Genomic DNA, 25,327 nt, shown 5'->3' with positions numbered 1-25,327 from the left:
TAATTAGTGTTGGATCTATTCCATTAATATTGCACAAGTCATTCACTTTTTTAAAAAAAAAAAATTGTTGCGGCTTGGAAATGTTATTTCAATATCTGTTTCTGTTTCTTAAGCTGCATGAGTAATGCTCTCTTCAATTATTCTGCTGGTTATTATCAGAAATCTCCTAGGGAGAAGTTTGGGTTTAATATATGCATTTCTAATATTAAAGAGTCGTTAACATTAAGGCAGTACGGTGTTCCATTAGTGGAGAGTTTAATTCTGCTCCTAATTAGATACTTAGGAATACTTGCTCCCAGAATATTTCTTTTGAAACCAGAGCTGACTCAGTGAGATCCTGAAACTATAGAATAATAGAAGATAATCTTGCATTCTAGGAGCTCAGTATGATTGGTGTCAAATGTTTCAACTGTAGCAATGTGGTCTAGATATTTAATCAAGTCATTTACTTTATGACTAAAACCTCTTTGGAGAAATTGTGAGCAAATGAAAGTATGCAATAAAAGACATATGTTTGCAGGAAGACAGCCTAGTGTTGGATTTAGACTTCCTTTCCCATCAACCATTGGCCATGTTGACTCAGGCTGATGCGAGTTGATGCTCAACTATCTGGGGAACCACATGTTAACCATGCCACCCATCTAGGACATTCATTGTATATCCATGTTCATGGCCTCCCACAAGTAGATACTGGGGGCATGCATGTGCCAGGCATGTGTCAACAGGGGCCCCAGATTCTTCCTTAAAATAAAAAAAAGGTAAGCAGACATTTCTGAAGAAAGTTAGAGCACAAAAGTGAAGGCAACTTTACTCTTTCAGCACTCTTAAAACCATAATAATAGAATCTTAGAATTGGAAGGGACCCTGAGGATCATCTAGTCCAACCCTGAGACAAACCATCTTGTAAAAAGCAAAAATAACATTTACTCTCTCAGAATACTCGTTGAAGAGTAACGGATACAGCAGCTTTGTTCAGGCAGGCTTAACATAATAATCCAGTTACAAAGACATAGTTGTCTAGTTTAAAATGAAGTCTGAGCTGTGGCTCAGACTTAGCATATGTTCTACATTGCTGGAATGAGATGAAAGAGCAAAACGGCAGGTGAGGAGATTATATATTAGAGTTGCCATATTCCCAAAAGTGAAAATCCAGTCATTTCAGGAATCATTTTATTATATAGGATAATGACCTCCCATTTCAGGAGGAGTGGGTGTCAGAGTTCTCTCTAGCAAACTTACAGGAAAACTCTGTGAGCTTCAACTCCTATCATGTGCCTATCTAGCAAACGTGTGTTGTTGGTTTGACTGCATTGTAAATACCCCACAAGTTCAATGCTGGTGATGGGGGAGTTCCTCCATTCCACCAGAGGGCTAGGACAGGCTGGCTGTCACAAACAGTTCTGCCCTCCAACACCTCGTGCTTTCTGCCTGCCCCTCCCCCCCCCATTTGCTGCCTGAGGTGGCGGCCTCACTCTCCTCATTATTAGGGCCAGCCAGTCCGCATTTTGATCCAGCCATCTCCAAAGTAGCCAAATCTATAGCCCTTCTCTTGGAAGTCAAGAACAGGGCTGCTGTTTGAAGTGAATGGGCTCGCTGTCTGAGGTTGGGTTTTTGTGTGTGTGTGCCTTGGGCTCGATTCAGAGAGTGAAATAGATGCTTTCCTTCTTGGCTGGAAGCTGTCTGAGTCCTTTACTGAACAACGAGGGAAGGCCTGCCAAGGAAGTATGTGCTCTTGGCAATGTCAACACGTGCCCTAGTTTAAGAAATTGGATGGCAGGCAGCTACACTCACTTCAACTGTGACTTCAGGATGAATGAGAGGGCAAATGCCTCATTTGAGATTTAAATTTAAATCTTTGTAGCATGAGCACGAGCACAACGGACCGGATGTGTTTGCATTTTGCAGCACTCCCCGTGGCATCTCGACAAACTGTGTGGTGACAATACCTGGAAAGGAGGGCAAAAAATAACCTCCGTATTGTTTTTGCCCCTTCCTCTCTTTAAGATAAAAATAAACACTGGGGAAGTTCCATTCCGATGACTTTGCATTGGCATCATTTCAAAGGCTCAGGCTGCGCTACTCACAGGGGTTTCAAGGTTCCTCCTGGGAATGGGGCAGGAGGATAAAGGAAACAGCCCTGAAGTTCTGGCCACATGTACAACTATCACCCTGTTGGACAGAAGCCCTGGGTGTGTTGAAGGTGCCACGAGCTCCTGGTTCTCTGGGAACAAGTTAGATCCCCTGAGGCTAAGGTGGCAGACATGGAAAAAGTAAGGGAGGCAGAGACAGTGATGGATGAGGCCTTCAGGGACATTATAGCTGTGCCCCATTCCCACGATGATAACTCTCCTGGTGTCAGGGAGAAGGCAGGTTTCAGGGAAGGAGAGTATCATTTTGAGGAAGAATGAAACTTAGAAGGCACTCATTCCTTGGAGGACATAGAGCTATCCTCTTGCGCCTTTCTTTATCCTGGGGGTGGGTTGAGGTTCCTCACCCCCGATTTGTCCTCATTGCTATACAGTGGTACCTTGGGTTACATATGCTTCAGGTGACATACGCTTTAGGTTACAGACTCCGCTAACCCAGAAATAGTACCTCGGGTTAAGAACTTTGCTTCAGGATGAGAACAGAAATCGCATAGTGGCGGTGCGGCAGCAGCGGGAGGCCCCATTAGCTAAAGTGGTGCTTCAGGTTAAGAACAGTTTCAAGTTAAGAACGGACCTCTGGAACGAATTAAGTACTTAACCCAAGGTACCACTGTACTAGGAGATAACTCTGGCTAAGCTGAGAGTCAATGGCTTGTCCAAGACCATTAAAACAAAATGTGGTATTTCAAAACAAATTTGGGTTTCAAATGCATCACGTTCTCCGGCGTCATGTTTTCTTTTGCTTTATTCAGGAGAGGCGAGCAGAATGAGAGCAGATGTATTTCTAGCTGCCATCTTGTATCTTCTGTCCAGCAACGGGCCATGTCATGGGACTGCACCTTCAGAGGAGGAGGAGGAGGAATATGGAGAGGCTGTCGGTAAGAGATCTGACTACAGCACATTGAAATAAGGTGCCCCTGTTTAGCTGAATAACATGGCACCACTCCGGGCCAAGTTGCACATAAACTTTGTGGTTTTCTTCCGTTTTCCCTCATATTTGAGCAGTCTGTTTGCACGAGCAATTATTTTTTCAAATAATATTTATTATTTTCAGTAAATAAGCATAATACAAAAGAATTAACAATAACGAAAACAAACAGAACATAAAACAAAAAAAGATAGAAAAAAGGGAAAAAATAAGAACATACAATACAGCATAATGCCACTTAATTAACTACAATTAAGTACCATCCATCTTCATAAACATAGTATTTGACTTCCTCGAGTCCCTTCCATCTGGATTTCGTAGTAATTATCTGTAGCAGTTTCCAATATCAATATTTCAAAAAACCAAATCACAGTCATAATCATATTACATCACTTTCCTTATCGTGAGTAATTCTTTGCCCAGTGAGCATGTGAATAACTTGAAATACATTTGTACCTTTGTTTTCGAACAGCTTAGCTCTCAAACGTTTTGGCTCCCAAACGCCGCAAACCCGAAAGTGAATGTTCCGGTTTGCGAACTATTTTTGGAAGCTGGGTGTCTGAAGGGCTAACACAGCAGGAGCTTCCTGCAGCCAATCAGAAGCCACGCTTTGGTTTCCGAATGTTTTGGAAGTGGATTGTGCACTTCTCTGAATTTCGCGATGGAACTATTGGCCCGTTAAAAAATGCACCCAAATGCTTAAACACATATTTAGAAATATGTAAAATAAGTTACACACAGGTCTTGCTATCCGAACACAATGCATTCTCCAAGAATCATTTTTCTGGCAAGTGTTCACATAGCGAGTTGATGATTTCCATTGATTTCTATGGGAACATTTCCAATGCATTCCTGGTCATGGAATTCTGACCCCAAAATGACCAAAACAAAAAAGCCCAGGAAAACCCTCTGAAATTTGCAAAAGGCAAATGGGGAAAGAAAAAATGCTCTCTTGTTGTGTGATCTCTCCCCCTCCCTCCCCTTTACCAGCAAAACACCCCAAAGTAGGGCTTGTTAAAAGCTGCTTATTTGTTTACAGTACTACGCATAGGTCTGGCTGTTGGGATATCTGAATCTGCAGTGTGCATAGCGAGGTTTGGGTGCTAATTCCTCGTGTTTGGATAAGTGAATTTTCATACAATGAGCGTTTGGATAGCAAGACCTGTGCGTACATATTTTCTGTTAAAATTTAACGACATATTTAAGTGTGAAATTTCTTACAGACTTTTTTTAAAAAACACAAATTAATGTAGAAATAAGATGAAACAGATTTTCACATGTGAAATCGACATGGCATGGAAATAGGCTGATTCCTCTGTCCCTAATCTGAACCAAACGAAAAAACAGCAAAAGATAGACAATTACTATGGAACAGCACTGAGGATAAAGCCCAAAGCCACAAAATATGCATTATGTGGTTTTTGTACAAAAATTCCTGGGCGCACGTTATTTTGTGTGTTACAAAGAGAGCACTGAGGTGCTAGATCATGTCCAGCAACCTTTATCCCACCCCACCCCCGGCTGCATTTCCCAAAGGGAATGAGTCACAGTAGTCAAAATGCCTTTTTCTTGTAAATGGGAAGGCCTGTGAAGTATTAGCATCGCAGTTTGACAATTGGGCTCATCTAACAGGAAAAGCTTTCAGCAAAGTATGCCTGGATGGCTGGCAAGTTGTCAAATCAAGCTGAAGGAGGGGACAAAGAAGAAGGTCATCTTCTCTCTGTGTGACAAGCTGTTTTCCCTTGATAAAGTTCATCAGCGAAATGTATTTGGAAAGAGCCTTGCAATTACAGCTGTGCAGAATGCATATACATGGGAATAGCCCTTCCTATAAAAGAAGGAACTCACCAACAGAAGAACAGACCACAAAAAGACGTAGTGACTTGTACCCGTTTGAAATCAATTGTTCCAATCTAAAGCCCGTTGTACACAAATGGATGTGCAGAATTTAATTGCTGCCGCATTCTGGAAAGAGATTTGTTTTGGCTGGGTAGTTTTGCTTTATTAGACATTCTCAAAAGAGAGGGGTAGAGGAGAAGCAAGGCTGCTTTTCTTGTGATAAAGGTAAAGGTACCCCTGCCCGTACGGGCCAGTCTTGACAGACTCTGGGGTTGTGCGCCCATCTCACTTAAGAGGCCGGGGGCCAGCGCTGTCCGGAGACACTTCCGGGTCACGTGGCCAGCGTGACATCGCTGCTCTGGCCAGAGCCAGAGCCAGAGCCAGAGCCGCATACGGAAACGCCGTTTACCTTCCCGCTGGTAAGCGGTCCCTATTTATCTACTTGCACCCGGAGGTGCTTTCGAACTGCTAGGTTGGCAGGCGCTGGGACCGAGCAGTGGGAGCGCACCCCGCCGCAGGGATTCGAACCGCTGACCTTTCAATTGGCAAGTCCTAGGCGCTGAGGCTTTAACCCACAGCGCCACCTGCGTCCTTTCTTGTGATAGCCATGTGTAAACTCTACTTTTCAGCATTCTGCCATAAGCTCCAATACAATGGACCCTCTATATTATATTTCATGAACTGTGCTGTGTATAGTCAGTGGACATAGGTGGCGCTGTGGTCTAAACCACTGCTGACCCAGTTCAGCTACTGATTGATTGAATGTGTGACTGCCGTACATTGTTTATTGCTTTCATTTTATGGATCAGTGGTCTCGTTAGAGAGTAAAATTCATGTTAAATTGCTGTTTTGGGGGTTGTTTTTAAAAGTATGGAACGGATTAATCCATTTTGCATTACTTTCTATGGGAAAGTGTGCCTTGGTTTTGGAACGCTTTGGTTTTGGAACGGACTTCCAGAATGGATTAAGTTTGAGACCAAGGTACCACTGTAAATAAAAGAAGCAAAGGGCTCTATAAGCCTTCCAGAACTTGGAGCCCAAGAGGACCTCATTTTGAGATGCAGCAACGTACCTTCATGTCTTATGTAGCTATCGCTATTTCTTCCATGCTTGCAATATTTCCAGTGTACTCAGTGTCATTCTAGGATGCAGCGAGCATGCTGAAAAGATAGCTCAACCCCCCCCAAAAAAAAGTCTGAGATTGCTTTTGCAATTCAATGGAGGCTAAACCGTTGGTGGAATAGTTTATTTATAACATTCGTCTTCGTCAATTTGCACCCCTGGCGTAAGGCATGGTCTCTGTGGGACTTATTAGGACCAGCATCCTAGCTCTGCCTTATTTCCGCCAACATACACGCTTGATTTTCAGGTTCCCTTCCTCAAAATTTACACACTTTCTGCCTAACTTCTCCCTGTGGATTCCAACAAATCTGAACCCACACATGCATAGCAGCCAACACTTCCATAGCAATAAAAGCCACGCAGGGCCATGAGAAACCGGCAAGAAACTGGGTGGCTCTCTAAATGTTGTTGTTTTAAAAAATCTGTCCTACCCCCCCCCCCCGAGGACTGAGCTTAAAATGCTGTATCATGAAGTCATCTGGGAATAACTGCTGCCTCAGTTTGCAGAACTTATTCTGCTTCTGTTAGTCATGGGGAAGCTCCCAGAGAAATAAGCTGCAAATAGGAACAAAACATGGGCCATTTCAGGAATCACTGCGGACTCACTCACAGTGACCCCGGCCCCAGGGAACAAAGGCCTGGACAATTGCTTGCGTGCAACTTAAAAATGAAGTAGATTTGTAATTTAGCCTTGAGAGTAGATGACATCAGCTGCCAATTATCCTATAATATTATACAATTCATTGGAAACAAGGCGGTGCAGCGGTCAATTTTAAAGTGCAAGAGTTCATGGTGACGACCTCCACAGACACATCGCCAAGGATAGTTTACAGTCACATCCCAAAGAGCAATCCAAAAATGCTATATACACACACACCAGGCAAAGGGTCTTCTCGGCAGTGGTGCCCTTCCACCAGATGTCAGGGAGATAAAGAATCACTGGTGGAGGAAGAGGAATATGGGGGGAGCGCACCACCCCCAGCAGCGCGATCCCGGTGGGATGCCATAGTGGTTGTTCCCCTGCCCGCACTGGGCACCACGCCCCTGCAGGCGGCATGCCATGCCCCCAGGACACACACCATGCCCCTGTGGGTGGCGTGGTGCCACACCCCCGGGACGCACACCAGCCCCGCCCCCACCTGCTCTCCGCCCCCCGGTGCCGGAGCATGAAACTCCGCCACTGTAAAGAATTACACAACGTTTAGAAAACATCTGAAGACAGCCCTGTTTAGGGAAGTTTTTAATGTCAGGCATTTTATTATTTTTTTATATTTTGCTGGAAGTTGCCCAGATGGGCAGGGTATAAACAATAAAATTATGGTGATGAGTATGATGATTTATTGGGTTCCACACAGTCACAAAAACAAAAGAGCCACAAAAACAAAAACGCAAAATAAATAGGAATAACAGACAGATCTTAGTGCAACACTCAAAACAGAAGTGTGGTACTCAAATCGGAACACTCAAAACGGAGCATGTTCGACTTCCGAAAAAAGTTCACAAACTGGAACACTTACTTCCGGGTTTGCAGTGTTTAGGTTCCATGTTGTTTGAGAACCAAGGTACCACTGTATTTATATTTAGTGGAATATTCTAATTAATGCTTCTTTTTTAAAAATAAGTAACAGCAATTGTTGGGCATCAGGCCCAAATGCATCTGCGGTTGGCGTGTTAGTTTTTAAAAGAAAAGAAAGAAAATTGTCATCCATATCTAGCACCAGCTCAAAGGTATGTGAGGCTGGGTCTATGGCTTAGGGATAGGGCCCTGAAGCTATTTACTGAGCAGCGGACAGTCTAGTTGGGTGGAGGCACTAACCCAGGCATAGGCAAACTCGGCCCTCTAGATGTTTTGGGACTACAACTCCCATCATCCCAGACCACTGGTCCTGTTAGCTAGGGATGACGGGAGTTGTAGTCCCAGAACATCTGGAGGGCCGAGTTTGCCTGTGCCTGCACTTGCCTGACCTCACAGCAAGGGTGTCACTGTTGTTTACTAGGAGTGCAAGGGGAAGACAGCAGCCTGGTCAGTAAGGTGCAGACACACCAGCAGAGCCAATGCAGTTCTCCTGCAGGTATGTGTTTGCACCACACAACACTCCCCACCATCTCAACTAGCTCCCCACCACGACTCCTGGTACCATACCCTCCAAGTGTCCCTGTTTCCTAGGGACAGTCCCGGAATTACAGAAGGCATCCCGGTTTCTGATTTGATCCCGGAACATCCCGGTTTTATTTTTTCCTCCCTCCACATCTCAGAGAACAATTAAAAGGTTCGAGAGGCTAGGAGGGTGGCAACACGAGAACGGGCCTTCACTGCAGTGGCTCCCTGCCTGTGGAATGCTCTCCCCAGGGAGGCTTGCCTGGTGCTATGGTTATAGATCTTTAGATACTAGGCAAGAACTTTCCTTTGCAACCAGGCCTTTGACTGACATCCAAGGCCCTTTTAAAATGTGCTGGGGGGGGGGGAATTATTAAGTTGTTTTTGTTTTTATTTGTGTTATGTATTTTGAGTTTTTATGGTGTGATATTACCTTGTGAATTGCTATAAGACCTGCAGGTATAGGGCAGTATAAAAAATTAAATATAATAATAATAATAATAATAATAATAATAATAATAAGCAGTTCTTGAAGATTTTTTATTCAAAGGGTGCGCTCACAGAACTCCGCCTTCACAAAACAATAAAGGGACACACAACCCTGGGGGAAATGTCTAAGGTCTATCTAAGAGCAGCTGCTTTCTTTTAAACTGCACCTAATTCCCAAATTGGCTTTTTAAAAACTTGGTCCTGTATCAATTTGTGGCCTGTCAGCTTCTTACTAGGAAACTGCAAAAACTGTGGGTGTTGGCTTTAGATCTGGATGTTCCAGTGAGTCTGTTGAATTTATGACTCCCTGGTGGGTTTTTTTCTGGGGCGATGCTGCCCTCTGGAGAATATTTGGTGCTCATCAGCATTCAGGTACGACGTGGCACATTTTACATATCCGTAACCCCCTGCAAGAAAACAGGCATGCATTTAGAGCCCAAGTGGCATTTGCATAATTTTTTATTTGTTAGATTTCTTACCTACCCTTAACCAGAAGGCTCCAGGGGAGGTTACGTCAATGAAATGGGCAATCTTGAAACAAAGAAAACGGCTGCAACTATACAACAGAAAAAGTGTAAGAACAGGCTCAATATACAGTGGTGCCTCGCAAGACGAAAAGAATCCGTTCCGCGAGTCTCTTTGTCTAGCGGTTTTTTCGTCTTGGGAAGCAAGCCCATTAGCGGCTTAGCGGATAAGCGGATAAGCGGATAAGCGGCTTAGTGGCTTAGTAAAAGGGGGGGGAGGGAAAAAAAGTTGGAAAAACTCGCAAGCCCATAGGGAAATTCGTCTTGCGAAGCACCTCCAAAACGGAAAACCCTTTCGTCTAGCGGGTTTTTCGTCTTGCGAGGCATTCGTCTTGCGGGGCACCACTGTATAAAACAATTATATTTTTTAAAAATTTTAAAAATCAGTGTATAAAAACAATGCAAATGTTGAAAAACAATTCCACATATAAAAACAGTTAAAAATACTGGAATAGGTGTCACACTGTCTAATGCAGGGGTTGGCAACCTAAGGCCCATGGGCCACAAACGGCCCATGGGGGTCATTTATCCGGCCCACGAGCCACCCCAGAACCAAGCCACCAGCTCAGCAAGTCCCCATGCACTGCACTAAACCAGTGCAGAGCAACTTGGGGACTTGCTTTCATGGTTCCAGAAATCGCATCTGCACATGCGCAGATGCCGGAAATCGCGTCTGCGCAGACACCAGAAATCGTGGGCATGTGCGCTCATGTGCACGTGCGATCTAGCCCACGGAGGGATTTCCACTGGAGTGAACTGGCCCAGGCAAGGTAAACCTTGCCGACCCCTGATCTATTGTAATCCACAAATGCTGATCTATATTTCAGTTTTGTGTAGCATGGCTTGAACACCCAGGTCTCTCTCTTACCTATCAGTGGTAAAAGGTAAAGTAAAGGGACCCCTGACCATTAGGTCCAGCCATGGCCGACTCTAGGGTTGCGGTGCTCATCTCGCTTTATTGGCCGAGGGAGCCGGCGTACAGCTTCCGTGTGGCCAGCATGACTAAGCCGCTTCTGGTGAACCAAAGCAGCGCACGGAAACACCGTTTACCTTCCCGCCGGAGCTGGAGTTGGAAATGGCGTTTATAAGTGGATTATGATATGCTGAACTTTCCTTCATCTTCCTCCAGGTCCTGCTTGGCCCCCACTGAAACTGGGCATGTCCATCTGTGCCTTCAAAGCAGATGGTGGACCCTGCAAAGCATTGCATGTCCGGTATCACTTTGACATCCAAACCCGCCAGTGTGAAATCTTTAACTATGGTGGATGCGAAGGCAATGAAAACAACTTTCTGACTCTAGAGGAGTGCCAGCTAAAGTGCATAGTACCAGGTCAGTACATATCTTCCTCCATTTCTCTCTTTCTTTAGGTTAAATGCAGCACATTTTCCTCCCATCGGATCCTTATAAGAAATGTTATTTCACTTTATGAATTGGTACCTGGGTTTGCTTTTCTCCCACTTCTCTCCCCTCTTTCTTTCCCCCCTATATTTTAAGACAGTCTTTTTTAAACTGATTGCATGTTAGCGCTTCCAGGAGCCTTTTTGCTGAAGTGAAAATACTTTATATACGTAAACAAATAACTGATACATCACCTCATGTCTGGGACATGGGTGGCGCTGTGGTCTAAACCACAGAGCCTAGGGCTTGCCGGTCAGAAGGTTGGCGGTTTGAATCCCTGCGACGGGGTGAGCTCCTGTTGTTTGGTCCCAGCTCCTGCCCACCTAGCAGTTCGAAAGCATGTCAAGGTGCAAGTAGATAAATAGGTACCGCTCCGGCAGGAAGGTAAACAGAGCGCTGCTCTGGTTTGCCAGAAGCGGTTTAGTCATGCTGGCCACATGACCTGGAAGCTGTCTGCAGACAAACGCTGGCTCCCTCAGCCTATAGCTCGAGATGAGCACCACAACCCCAGAGTCATCCACAACTGCACCTAACGGTCAGGGGTACATTTACCTTTACACTTCATGTCTAGTATTGGAGGCAGCCAATAGGAGCAGCAGGTTTTCAAATGGCAGGACTGACTGCCATGTTGTTTGCATCAGAGGGCATCAGAGGAGGGAGGGAAGGAAAGAGGGACAGAGGCCAGTGTCGCCCATGACATCCCTGACCATCATTCAAGGCACGCAAGTGAGCCATGGCACAATGGTTGAAAACCACTGGTTTAGACTCTAGAGGCTGACAACTGGATGTCAGCTTCCTCTTTAGAACTCAACAGGGAAGCAGAATTAGTGCCTCTGCTTCTTGCTGGCTCTGGCATAGCTAGCCATGTCCTCTGTTGCCACCTATGGTGGGCCTCCCTGCCTTTCACCCTACCAGTTCTAATGAGCGCACTCATTAGACTCTTACATGCATAGTTTTTAAACTTAATTCTTCATCAAAGGCTTATCACGATGACTGAAAAAGTGAACTGCTCCCACTGAAATTGGTTCCCTTGGAAGTGACAACAGATTACCCTGAAGCCCTTAACTCTGGTGTGGAATGGGACCATTTCACAAGTGTCGGTCATCACTGTGACAAGCATGTGGCGTGTGAACCAAACTCAGACAATGCAGTGCTCACACAAGTGAATCATTTCAAAGGCAAAATGTCAGCTGTGTTTGGAGCATCCTTTTAGCAAAAGAGGAAAAGAGCAAAGCGAATGTGATTATTATCAGGCCAACGGAAAGCTAAGAGCTGCTTAAAGCATTTGGCTCAATTCTTGGATATGAAGAAAAGCGTGGGAAAGCCCATTAAAACATAGCATTATAGCACACTGTTTCTTAAACTGATGGGGAGGACTGACAACTTGCCCCCTAATGTGCCAGGAATGGGTATCATTCGTGAAGCATCCCACCCACTTTGACTAGCGCCATTATAGCAGGTTGCCCTTTTTCCCTTCCATGTGATCATGAAAGCTGCAACACAGCAAATACACACATCAACACAAACACACACAGTACTGGCAACACTTGTAGGCCAGCAAATTCAAATTGCAGATTAGCTTTTGACAATCAGCCAGGAAATTCATTGTGTATGGGTTAGGCTCGTGTGTTGGAACACTCCAGCTGGTCTCTGGATTCAGGTTGCAGCTGAAATATCAAATCCTGTTACTGCTCTCATTCACTCCTCTTCTTGCATTAATGTCAACATGCCTAGTTGTCCACAGCTGTTGGTACTTCACGTGAGCCTTACTCCTGATCAAATGTCACCTCTGAAAAAATTAAGATGACATGGCTGCACATAAAACAATATTCATGCTGGGGCAGATTTGATTGAATCTACTATTAAATCAGTTAGATGGTTGCTGCAATCCTATGCCTTAAAAAAGGTAAAGGACCCTTGGATGGTTAAGTCCAGTCAAAGGCGATTGTGGGGTTGCAGCATTCATCTTGCTTCAAGGCGAGGGAGCCGGCATTTGTCCACAGACAGCTTTCCAGGTCATGTGGCTAGCAGGACTAAACCAGTTCTGGTGCAATGGGACACTGTGATGGAAACCAGAGTGCACGAAAATGCCTTTTACCTTCCCACCGCAGCGGTACCTATTTATGTACTTGCACTGGTGTGCTTTCGAACTGCTAGATTGGCAGGAGCTGGGACAGAGAATGGGATCATGTGCAGCATTTCTAAAATAAAATATGGAATTTTGGTTAGATAAATACTCTGGAACCATGAGAAATGGTTCAGTGCTATGGGATATATCATTATGGGCAAATATATATACTTTTTTTTAGTAAATGCTATCCCCCCCCCCCCAGGTCTACACTAAAAACATTTTGTTTCGATTTCAGATGTGCCTGAGAAGAAAAAGAGATCAAGATCTCAGACAGGTAACTGAAAGAAATGTGTTCTATGTGTGTTACCTGTGTTTTCTTTCATTTTAGCTACTGCTGATTTTAATCATCTTTTTGATACTTTAAAATACATCTTAGCTGGTTTTTTAATCAATGTTTTAGTTTTGTGATCCTCAGCAGCAGAAAATACGTTGCATGCTTGCTTTGCTCCTATTTGTCTCCCACGCCTTGCCAAAATGCTTAAATTGAGTTAGATCTTGCCCACTTTTGGTAAACTGCAGTAAGTCCTTCATTAATGGCTATATTGGATTATCTGACACTTTCTCCCCTCAAACAATCTCCATTCGCAGGAAAGCCTCCTTACTGCCTTCTGGAGAATGACCCCGGTATCTGCCGAGGATTAATTACCCGGTATTTCTTCAACAAGGAGTCGATGAAGTGTGAGAAGTTCCAGTATGGTGGTTGCCTAGGAAACCAAAACAACTTCCATACTTTGAAAGAATGCCAAGATACCTGTGAGGACAACCGTAAGTGGCCTTGTCTTCTGGTACTGTATCTTACAATATCCCTTAGTGCCCATAGTAGATGGTATGATGGTTATACCATATCAAGAAAGTCCAATCTCTACCTGAAACCATGATGTCCACCATGTCTCTTTTCCATTGAAGATGGATTTTGTTGTACTTACATCACACATTGTCCATCAGTTATCCTTTTCCTAAAGACTTCCCAGTCCATCTCTCTGTGGCGTTCTATGCAAACCCTGATCTGTTGCATATTCTGATCTTCCAGCCAATTTTGTCTCAAGTCTTCCCATATTTGATATTATCTGCTGCTCATAGGTTTATTCTCACTTGGAGATTTGATCGAATATTATACCTTCTAAAATATTCTCCCAAGCATTTCCACTCTTCTTTTAGCCTCATCTTTATTCTTATTTTCATGGTCATAGATGCTAGTTCTGTATATTCTATCAATTTGTTCTGCCATATTTCTTTTGTAGGTACCTCTTTTCCTTTCCATTTTTGGGGCCGTCTCTTTTATGCCAACAGGCCTTTGCGATTGTTTAAAATATCTCTCTGAGTAGCCTGTGGCTTTAATGATTGCTCGGTATTGCTTTTAAACTTTTGTATGTCACTGAGGTTGTGCAAGAGGGTGGCATACAAATACAGTCGTACCTTGAAAGTTGAACAGAATCCATTCCAGAAGTCTGTTCGATTTCCAAAATGTTTGGAAACCAAAGCGCAGCTTCTGATTGGCTGCAGGGGCCGATTTGTTCAGGAGCCAAGGCATTTGAGATCCAAACTATGACTGTACTTTATAAGTAAATAAATAGGATCGCACTGCATGTTCCCATTCAAATCAGTGGGACTTAAGTCACAACTAACTTGGCCAATTGATTTTAATGGTACCTAAGCTCAACAATAGTGATATATGGAAGTGAGAGCTGGAAGAAGACTCCCTGGAAAAGACCCTGATGTTGGGAAAGATTGAGGGCACAAGGAGAAGGGGACGACAGAGGATGAGATGGTTGGATAGTGTTCTCGAAGCTACCAGCATGAGTCTGACCAAACTGCGGGAGGCAGTGGAAGACAGGAGTGCCTGGCGTGCTCTGGTCCATGGGGTCATGAAGAGTCGGACACGACTAAACGACTAAACAACAACAAGCTCAACAAATTGGGGCTGCAGTCCTTCCCCCGTTTACCTAGGAGTAAGCTCTTTCAACTCTGTGGCACTACCTTCCAAATAAACATGGTTAGAATTGCACTGTTACTCTGGATCCAGCCCATTGTTTTCCTCTTAGTCTCAGGGCAAGTCAAAGAGGAAGAGGAAGTGATTTAATCCTCAGTGAAGAAGTTGGAGGAAGAAATATAAAGTATCAGAATTCTGCACTGCTGAATTTCAAACGGGAATAAACCTTTTGTAAAATGTAACATAAATCAGCCTAAAAGAGCAACTTATGCTTAAATAAAATAGTGAGAAGATGGTTTCAGATAAATCCCTCTTACTATATGAGTTATATGTCAGTCATTGTTTTCTCTACTAATTTTGCACACTTCTTAAAAGCTTCTTTTATCATTGTTTCATCCCTTTTAGTTCATTCTCCCAATTCATTGCAAATAACCGACATGCTGGTTAGCACAACGAATAATACTACTCCAGTTGTAAAGCAAGGTATGTATTCAAAATTTAGCATTAAGTGCGAATTATGGGGTTCTCTCATCAGCATGAGAAGAGATTCAAAGAGGCATTAAGAATTCTCTATTGTTGTATTTGTCAGTTATGAGCATGGAAATGGGAATAAACTACCACTTTTGTCAAGTGTAAGTGAAATGTAAATGAACCTAAAATAGAAACTTATTTCCATGATACCTTTCTCTCCTGTATGGCACTGATATGCAAATATGTTTTGATAAAACATACCAAAAAAGCTCAGGCTTGATGCGAATATATATGGTTGCATCAAGATTCTTTTTGGTGGAAGATGGTCAATGTGCAGAAGTGCATGCGCATTTAAAAAAATTATTTTTTTCAGTTTTTTAAAGATATTTTAACAACAATACAAATCCAGTGTTACAATAAACATGAATAGTTTGACTTCCTCCCGCCCTGTTTGAGGTTTCTTATATTATTTTAGTTTCTGACACTGCATTTTCTTCATTATTCCTATTATTATTTAATCCTTGATTTCTCCTTGAATTTCGTTTTAACTGTTTGGTTTAAGTTAACCCTGCTAATCAGCTTCTATGTGTACAATAACCTTTCACATTTCCCCCAGGCTCTGATAAAGTCTTTCTCCTCTTGGTTTCTTATAGCTCCCGTAAACTTTGCCATTTCAGCATAATTCATTTGGTTGATACACAATCTTCTTTCCATCTCTGAGTGTTAAGCATCCTGGTCTCTGTTGTAGTATAAAGGTAAAGGGACCCCTGACCATTAGGTCCAGTCGTGACCAACTCTGAGGTTGTGGTGCTCATCTCACTTTATTGGCCGAGGGAGCCGGCGTACAGCTTCCGGGTCGTGTGGCCAGCATGACTAAGCCGCTTCTGGCGAACCAGAGCAGTGCACGGAAACACCGTTTACCTTCCCGCCAGAGTGGTACCTATTGATCTACTTGCACTTTGACGTGCTTTCGAACTGCTAGGTTGGCAGGAACAGGGATGGAGCAACGGGAGCTCACCCCGTCGTGGGGATTCAAACCGCCAAACTTCTGATCGGCAAGTCCTAGGCTCTGTGGTTTAATGGGTGCCTCCGAGGGCCACATGTACAGCAATGGGTGGGGGGTGCTCAGGGGCCACCAAACATACACAAACTCTCTCTCTCACTCACTCACTTAACAGATGCCCATATACTCATTCAAAACACACATAATTGTTTTGCAATCCTCCAGCTACAGTGGTACCTCGGGTTAAGAACTTAATTCGTTCTGGAGGTCTGTTCTTAACCTGAAACTTTTCTTAACCTGAAGCACCACTTTAGCTAATGGGGCCTCCTGCTGCCCCCACACAATTTCTGTTCTCATCCTGAAGCAAAGTTCTTAACCCGGGGTAATATTTTTGGGTTAGGGGAGTCTGTAACCTGAAGCGTATGTAACCCGAGGTACTACTGTACTTATCTGGGAGTAACCCCTGTAAATCCAGTAAGACTTAATTTGGAGTAGACATATATAAGTCTATTTTTAGTGCTGTTGTCGTTTTGCTGCGGATTGCTGTGGATCTGCGCTTTCTGCCTCTGGGAATCGCAAGCCAGGAAAGTGCTTTTGAGCTCAGGTCCTGCTTGCTGGAGCAGTGGGAGAGAGGAACTGGCGACAAAGGTCTGCAGAAGGCCTCTCCCCTTGCCAAGCCCCTCTTTGCTGCCAGGCCGGAAGGGAGCTTCATCCCCGGGCTGGCATGGTGGCAAGGCCTCACAAAGCCTAGTCACCCCACTAGGCTGGGGCAAGCTTTGGGAAGGGCTTCTCCTTAAGAAGTGCTTTCCGAAGCTCCCCCGCTTAGGGAGAAGCCCTCATGGAGCCTCATGACACCCCCCCCCTCCACCTCATTACAGTGGCACAGACCCACCAAGTTTATGAGGCTGAGGCCTCTACAGCCCTCTGATGTTCAGGCCCCCCAATCTTGAGGGGACAGAGGAGGCCTGGTGGGATGTTGCCCCAATGCTGTGCAGCCCTGGCATGGTGTCTGGTTGGCCTCTGCCAATGCAACATTCGCCATGCACGCACACAGCTCTGCAATGTTGAGCGCAACTTGGCTCCCGAGCAGTGGCAGCAGGGAGCATTTTGATTTGAGCACTGAAGCATCTCAGACCACCCCTGGTCTTGGGTTTGGATTGCTCCTTCAGTAAGTTGTTGTTGTTGTTTAGTCGTGTCCAACACCTGTCTTCCACTGCCTCCCACAGTTTGGTCAGACTCATGTTTGTGGCTTCAAGAACACTGTCCAACCATCTTGTCCTCTGTCATCCCCTTCTCCCTGTGCCCTCAATCTTTCCCAGCATCAGGGTCTTTTCCAGGGACTCTTCTCTTCTCATGAGGTGGCCAAAGTATTGGAGCCTCAGCTTCATCTGTCCTTCCACGATCTGCCTTAGCTCAATTCCTTTTTATCTTAGACCTTTGCTAGTTTCTCTTCTAAAAGCCATATTTTAAGGAGCTGCTGCAAGTACTCCTCCGTGAGTCTTCGCTGTACTGGAGATTGAGGCTTGTCGTTTTTGTGATTCACAGTGGTGCGGAAGGCAGAAAGCAACAGCTGGGGAAAGACGGATCCCTTTCGCCATGTTTTCCTGCTGGCGATCTGCACTTGCGCTCACATGTACTTCTGGGGACCGGCGTGTAATGTGTGGATAGTGATTAGAAAACAAGGAATGAACATGCAAGCCACACAATAAGATGTCCTTGAAATGTTTTGAGTGTGCACATGATTGGAAACCGTTGCATTAGTTTATTTATTTTGCACCGTGGGCTCCATTTGCCATAAACTCAGGAAACCACTCAAGCTGCAGTCAAACATCCCAATGATGGAAGAAAGCCATTTGTGTTAGAAATAATTGAGTGGCATTATGATAGGGTTGCCATATTTCAAACAGTGAAAATCCAGACGGAAAAGTTGTTGAGCTGCTGCTGATGGCAGTATTCTGGACGTATGGCAACCCTACATTATGACAAATCAGTACTTTATTCTTTTATTTCTTTTTTTAAATAGAAAAGGAGCAATTTCTACCTCCGGTATGTGTTTCAATGCCTCAACCTTAATTGTCTGCTTTGTGATACACGTGTTTCATTTCATCCTGTCTTTTGAAACACACATTCAAGAGATAAAAGTAAAGGTAAAGGGACCCCTGACCATTAGGTCCAGTCATGACTGACTCTGGGGTTGCGGTGCTCATCTCGCTTTATTGGCCGAGGGAGCTGGCGTACAGCTTCCGGATCATGTGGCCAGCATGACTAAGCTGCTTCTGGAGAACCAGAGCAGCGCACGGAAATGCCGTTTACCTTTCCACTGGAGCGGTACCTATTTATCTACCTGCACTTTGACGTGCTTTCGAACTGCTAGGTTGGCGGGAGCAAGGACTGAGCAACGGGAGCTCACCCCGTCATGGGGATTCAAACTGCCGACCTTCTGATTGGCAAGCCCTAGGCTCTGTGGTTTAACCCACAGTGCCACCCACGTCCCAATTCAAGCGATAGCCATGAGTAAAAAGGCACGGCCAACCGGTACCAGATGCAGGGAAACACTTGCAGCCATGTCTGTAAAACATGCTCATTCATATCCACAGTGAAAAACGGTGGAAATCTGCATTTTATTTTATTTTTACAAAACCCTGGTAAAGGATTGTACATAATGAGAGTGCCCAGATTTCAGGAAAGAATCATTCCACTCTGGTCTGAGTACTGCTTTTACAGCTTTATTAAGACTTTTTCATGATGCAATAAAAAGAAACAAACTATTCTAAAGAAAAAGGAGTTTAGAAAAAGAGAAGAAAAAGAGCTAGAAGAATGAAAGGTCCTCTCTCACGATATATCCTAACTATTACCCCATGCGGACAAAGATGCAAACTCTCAGCTCTCACCTGGAAGTGCCCCTTTCTCTGCCCAGCCTCCTACCCTGGGAGATCTCCTCTTCCCTTCCTCTCGCAAAGGTATTCCGCCAACTATCCGTCGTCTCCATCGCAGACAGCGTACTGCAGGCAGAGATGCAGGTGGCGCTGTGGTCTAAACCACTGAGCCTCTTGGGCCTGCCAATCAGAAGGTCAGCGGTTCAAATCCCCATGACAGAGTGAGCTCCCATTGCTCTATCCCAGCTCCTGCCAACCTAGCAGTTTGAAAGCAAACCAGTGGAAGTAGATAAATAGGTACCGCTGCGGCGGGAAGCTAAACGGTGTTTCTGTGCGCTCTGGCTTCCATCACAGTGTTCTGTTGCACCAGAAGCGGTTTAGTCCTGCTGGCCGCATGACCCGGAAAGCTGTCTGTGGACAAATGCCAGCTCTCTCAGCCTGAAAAGCGAGATGAGCTCCACAACCCCATAGTCACCTTTGACTTGATTTAACCATCCAGGGGTCCTTTACCTTTACTGCAGGCAGAGACATACCAGAATAGGAGGGCAACCAGGATCAATTGCAACACATGAGTCAGCGCACTACGCCACCCTCCTGGCTGCAGGGGTGCCAGGATAGAGCAGGCAGAGTGGCACGGGGTTTGCAGGAAGCACTGGATTGGGGGTAGCAAGTGCAGATCTGTGTGAACTTGCGCCCCCTACTGCCAGGACTGTGCTTTGCTAGCCAGTGGCCTGCCCCACCCCAGTATTATTATTATTTTGCTGCGTTATGAACATGCGACACCAGATGGTGCTCTAGGGCAGTCAGACGGGTGGGGTGCAAATAAATAATAATAATAATAATAATAATAATAATAATAATAATAATAATTGTCAGTGCTTTTTTCTGGGGGGATGCAGAGGGACACATACCCCTAAACATTTTGTGAATCTTAAGTTTGACCTCATTGAGGGTCAGTATTTCAATATGAGTAGGAAAATGAGAGTACCCCTAAACATTTTTTATAGAAAAAAAACACTGATGATGATTATTTTTTATCAATCTATCCCCAATGGGATTTTACATTGAGAGCTCTTATAGTGTTTCTTTTTATAGTGTTTTTTATTATCAGTATAGATCCAGCCTTAGTTTGATCCAGGAGGGCCCCTTCTCGTGAGAAGTCTCTCTCCTTCTTTCCACACAAATATCTGAGATATTTCCGGATCATATGATTGTAGCTGCAAGAGGGTTTATTGCACAAAATGGAGGCCTGTAAGTAACACAGAAGGCGTGATGTTTGTGGATATTGTCGTGGCAACTGCACATTGTATAGTTATATGCACTCTTTCTGAGTTTGTCAAAGTCTGTAATTCTTTTATATCATATGAGATATAAAAGTTTACAGCATATTATTCTTTGAAGGAGAACTACTTGATGATGATTTACAGCTAGTATTTAACTCCGAGTAAGCTTGCTAAGATGTCTAAGACTGAATCAGATAAGTGCTGGAGGTGCAATGAGGTTGAGGGAACGATTTTTCATATGTGGCGGGCCTTTGAAAGGGTAAAAGAGTATTAGGAAATAATCCATAATGAATTGAAAATAATAAAAGTACTTTTCCAAAAAAAAAAAAAAAATCAGAGCCCTATTTGTTGGGGATAATTCAGATAGAAATTCCCAGGTTTCAAAAAAATGTTATTTATGTATGCCACTACAGCGGCCCATGTTTCGTTAGCCCCAAAATGGAAAACGAGTGAGGTCCCAACAAAAGAAGAATGGGAACTTAAATTGATGGAATATGTGCAGCTTGCGGACTTAACATATAGAATAAGAGAGCAATAAGAACATACGTTTAGAGAAGATTGGAAAATGTTTATTGAATATATGGGGTGAAATTGTGTACACTTGAAAACGTTGGCAGCATTAAGACAAATTCAACAGTGTAAATAAGTTTTGATGGATGTAATAATGGAATACTGATGGATGTAATAATGGAATACTGAAGGGTTTAGTTTATGTAAAATATGCAGGGATTTATGATATGCAAAATGAACCATGGAAAGAGACTAAGGGAAGTCATTGATATCTTACGATTGCTTAAATGAGTATTCAAAATTGCAAAACACAAAATTTAATAAAAATTATATATACAGTGGTACTCCAGTTGCGGACGGGATCTGTTCTGGAGCTCCGGTCAGATCCTGAGGTTTCCGCAACCAGAGGGACCACTTCTGTGCATTCACGCGGTGCAGTAGAGCACTTTTGCGCATGCGCACATGGTGAAAAACTTCCGGGTTTGCCGCTTTCACAACCCAAAGTTTATGCCACCCAAGGTTAAGCTAAGCCGAGGTGCTACTGTATATAAAAAGAAGAATTGGCCAAAGCACAGGACTGTTAGAATTCAGGTGTCAAATTTAATTTACTGAACCCCAAATTTATGAAATACTACCTGCCAATAAGCAATTAATTAATATCTTTGGACATCCTGGATGCATATTTTTCAAGCCTAAGAATTGGAAAGATTTGGATTACAATATATTGCAGAACTGTACATTTGGATTTACGTTTTGGATTTAATTCTGGATTACAACTACAAAACTGGACTAACTCTCATTTGCCGCCACTTTTTTGGAAAAGGAAAAGAACTATTGAAGAGTAGTACATAACCTTATATTAACTTTATATCAACAGTCTGTGCCGGTTTTTGTTTAATATCTGGTTTTAGTTTGGGGGAGAATTGTCCTGTTTGATATATGACATGCAATTTTGAATAAGTCTGGTTTTTTTACTGTTTTACAAGGACTGGTGGGGGGGAGGGAACGCTTTAAGGGTAAAGGGAAAATTTTATGGTTCAGCTTGGGAGTGGGAAAATACTTTCACTTCTGGGCTGAACTAATAAATGCAGGTGTGACCTTGAATAGATCAAAACAAAGGCATTCAATTATGGAAAAACTTTCTAGCTTAGATATGGCAGGCAAACAAGATACAGGAGCTGTCACAAGCAATGTTCTGACTCCCCACCCCCATCCCTTCCATGGGTCCCATTGAGCCTATTTTCAACTGCATATCAATACTTCTCCATTTATGTTTAACTTTCTGTTATCCATGCACCCTGTTATATTGCAAGTGTGTTTAAAACCCCAGCCAATGTTTTAACTTGCTGACAATGATCTTGTATATAAGGTATAAACTTTTCCCATTCTTTTTTAAACAATATATATATTTTCTTAGTGTTGGCAGAACACAAATCTTTTCACACAAATAAATAAATGAAAAGACTGAGTAGTAATCAGCCATTTGACCATCTCTTCTGAATGCGGACCATTCTGTCTGTTTCCAGATGATGCCACTGGGTTTTTTTCCTCCATCCTTCATTCTGTCCACGTTAATCTGCACTTTGAAAGAATACTTTTTCAGATACGTGTCTTCTTTCCAAATAACCTGCTGATAACTTAAATGCTGCACAGTTGACGAAGCCCAGCTGGGCGAAACAAGTGATTATTCTGGAATCTTTGTCTTTTTTCCTGCATGTGTCATTCTTGTTTTCTGCATGTGTCATTCTACCAAGTTTTTCGTCTGACACCTGCATACAAGGAACGCTAGAATTCTGAAAAGCATCTTCATGTGGAACACTACAAGACCGATATAAGAATTCCACACCGTGGATATTGCCAATATAAGAACTGAATAGATTGTATTTCCTGATCAATCTGCTGGACTTTAATTTCTCATAATATGTTTTGCTTATATGATAAGTTGGTCTATAGAACCATATATTTTGATATGATATGTTGAATCGCATTTAAAAAGAATGTATATAGTTACATGCAGCCTGTTAGGTTGTTGTGTTGTTATCAGTTTTGGAATTTACTTGACAAAGGGTTTGGTAGTGTTTTGAGAACTTAAATGCAGCAAGCAGAAGAGTGCATCTTTTTAAGAGGTGCCCAAACGCAATGGGGGCATTAACAATTTGGTGGACCCTTAATGAGCTTCTTCTTCCTCCTGTGCCCAGAGTCAGTCCTGCTCCCTTCCCTCTGTGTGATGCGCAGGGACAGAGGCCTTTGCAAAGCCAACGAGAAAAGGTTCTTCTACAATCTCACTACCGGCAAATGTCATCCGTTCAGTTACAGTGGCTGCGGCGGGAACGAAAACAACTTTACCTCTAGAAAGTCCTGCCTGCAGATGTGTAAGAAAGGTATAAACACAACAGTCTGAGGTATAAGGGTTAATATTTTTTCCTCCATGGGGGGACGGGAGTAACTATCTGATACACAAATCAAGCAGATTTAGACCTTTAAAAAATATTTATAGAAATTTGAAAAATAAACGATAATTCAACAACATTTAAAATTTAAAATTCAGTTCATCAACCTAGGACTTCCCCTTCCACCCCTCCATGGTTTTCCCCAAATTCCAATTCTTGCTGCATATTATAATTATTCTGTAATAAGGTTACCAGATTTTTTTCAAAGAATCCAGGGTTATTACTTTTTTTTAAGAGGGGGGAGGAGTTATTTTTTAAAAGTTATTAAAAAAATAAGAAGTAATATCTTCTCTTCTGTGGTCTCCTCTGTGCAAATCGAAATCCTTGCACTGATGGAACAAGCTAGTTGGGTACCAGCCAACATGAGGACCGGTCCTTGTTCCGAGGGGGGGGGGGGTTGCAAAATAGGATTAGACAGAAGAGAGTGGGAATACAGAGTGGGAATACATCTATGGGTAGGAAAACATAAGGCCCGGGGGCCAGATCCAGCCCAATCACCTTCTAAATTCGGCCCACGGATAGTGTGGGAATCAGCATGTTTTTACATGAGTAGAATGTGTCCTTTTTTAAATAATGCATCTCAGGGTTATTTGTGGGGCATAGGAATTCGTTCATCCCCCCCCCCCCCCCCGAAAAAAATAGTCTGGCCCCCCACAGGGTCGGAGGGATGGTGACTGGCCCCCTGCTGAAAAAGTTTGCTGACCGTTGATAATTTTTCACATCTATGTTTCTTGTTCCCTCCAGGTTTCCAAGGCAGAATGAAAATTCGCCGGAAGAGAAAAAAACAAGCGAAGCTGATAGATGGGGAAATTGTCATTGAAAGGATATAGCTTCCCTTCTACCATCTCTGCCTATCATTTGCATTTCCTGCCTTATTCACACATATTATTTATCGAGATTTTATGCTGCTGCTTTTGTGTTTCTTCTTTCTCCTGTACATTTTGTAGACGGCACAAACTGAAGCTTTCGCTGTTAAAACTAACACCGTGAGCCTGTCCTATGCTGGTTGCATAGACATCAGTGGGACTCCCCCCACCCCACATTTAAATGTTGTCCAGTTTCCATGGTTATAAGGCTCTGACCCTGAATTTTTGTATCCTTGGTATTCCCGATTTTCGTCTTTTGATAACCCATGTTAATCTGCGGTCATGACTAATCTACCATAATAATTGCTGCAAAGGCTATAAATTCTATTATATGGGCTTTGATAAAGAAGTGGCTTTGAAATTGCTGATGTACAAAGTAAACCTATGCCTGTCTGCTCAGAAGTAAGTCCTACTGAGGACTCAAGGAAGCTTGCTTGCAAGTGCAGAGGTACCTCGGTTTACGAACTTAATTCGTTCCGGAAGTCCATTCTTAAACCAAAGCATTCTTAAACTGAGACACGCTTTCCCTAGTGAGGCCTCCCGCCGCCAGTGCCCTTCCACCGTTCGGCTTCCATTCAGCTTCCAAGGCAAAGTTAGCTAACTGGAACACCTACTTCCGGTTTTGCGGAGTTCGTTCACCGAATAGTTCGTTAACAGGGCTGTTCGTAGACCAAGGTACCACTGTAAGTATATATTGGACTGTAGCCTTGCTCCTTATTATTTCCACTATAGTGGTGACAGTTTGTGGTCAACAGATCCAAAGACTAAAATTCACATCATCCCTGGCTATTGGCCGTTGCCTGTGTGACCTGGAGCAGATGTCCTGTCACTATTTTAGAAAAAAAGACAACAGGCAGAGGGATTGGTGTTTGTTAGGTTATGGAGTATAAAATTATACCTCATGTGCTTTTATAAAATAATGGCATTGCTATTGTCCAGTTTCACTTTTCTATATACTTTTGATAACTGTGTGATTCTGGAGCATTTGAATGGTATTTAGCAAAGGGAACTGGTGTCAAGGTAACATAATAGCTTTACTAGACACTCAGGAATCTGAGCTTTCTCATGATTCGTGAATCCTTTCAACAGCCGACTGCAAAACCAGCAAAAGCTCGGAAACAAGGAGGTTTGCCAGAAGAAACAATTGTTTGACGCTCTCCACCTCATAAAACTCGATATGCCCCCCCCTTTTTTGCTTGTAAATACTTGGTTCCATTTCTGTTTATTATGAAACTGAGTCATTAAAAAAAATCATAACAAA

The 25,327-nt window shown here is 43.4% G+C and overlaps 1 protein-coding gene across 3 annotated transcripts in view; it reads left to right on the top strand.

The window, feature by feature from the left end:
* TFPI (tissue factor pathway inhibitor) overlaps positions 1–25,327 on the top strand; it is a 44,043-nt gene extending 18,716 nt beyond the window's left edge. For 2 of the 3 annotated variants that reach the window (XM_079982733.1, XM_079982732.1), the window contains exons 2-8: positions 2,900–3,025; positions 10,277–10,477; positions 12,913–12,951; positions 13,266–13,442; positions 15,013–15,090; positions 22,949–23,131; positions 23,945–25,327. In XM_079982733.1, coding sequence (XP_079838859.1) covers positions 2,914–3,025; positions 10,277–10,477; positions 12,913–12,951; positions 13,266–13,442; positions 15,013–15,090; positions 22,949–23,131; positions 23,945–24,030 — 876 coding nt within the window. In that variant the 5' untranslated portion in view covers positions 2,900–2,913 and the 3' untranslated portion in view covers positions 24,031–25,327. Of the gene's footprint in view, positions 1–2,899; positions 3,026–10,276; positions 10,478–12,912; positions 12,952–13,265; positions 13,443–15,012; positions 15,091–17,626; positions 17,816–22,948; positions 23,132–23,944 lie in introns of those variants that run through there. The other variant, XM_079982734.1, reaches the window with a different exon arrangement.

Source organism: Podarcis cretensis (assembly GCF_951804945.1).
Source record: "Podarcis cretensis genome assembly, chromosome: 1".
Classification (NCBI taxonomy): Eukaryota; Metazoa; Chordata; class Lepidosauria; order Squamata; family Lacertidae; genus Podarcis; species Podarcis cretensis.
Note: the sequence above shows the minus strand (reverse complement) of the source record. Positions and strands in the feature narration are given on the sequence as shown.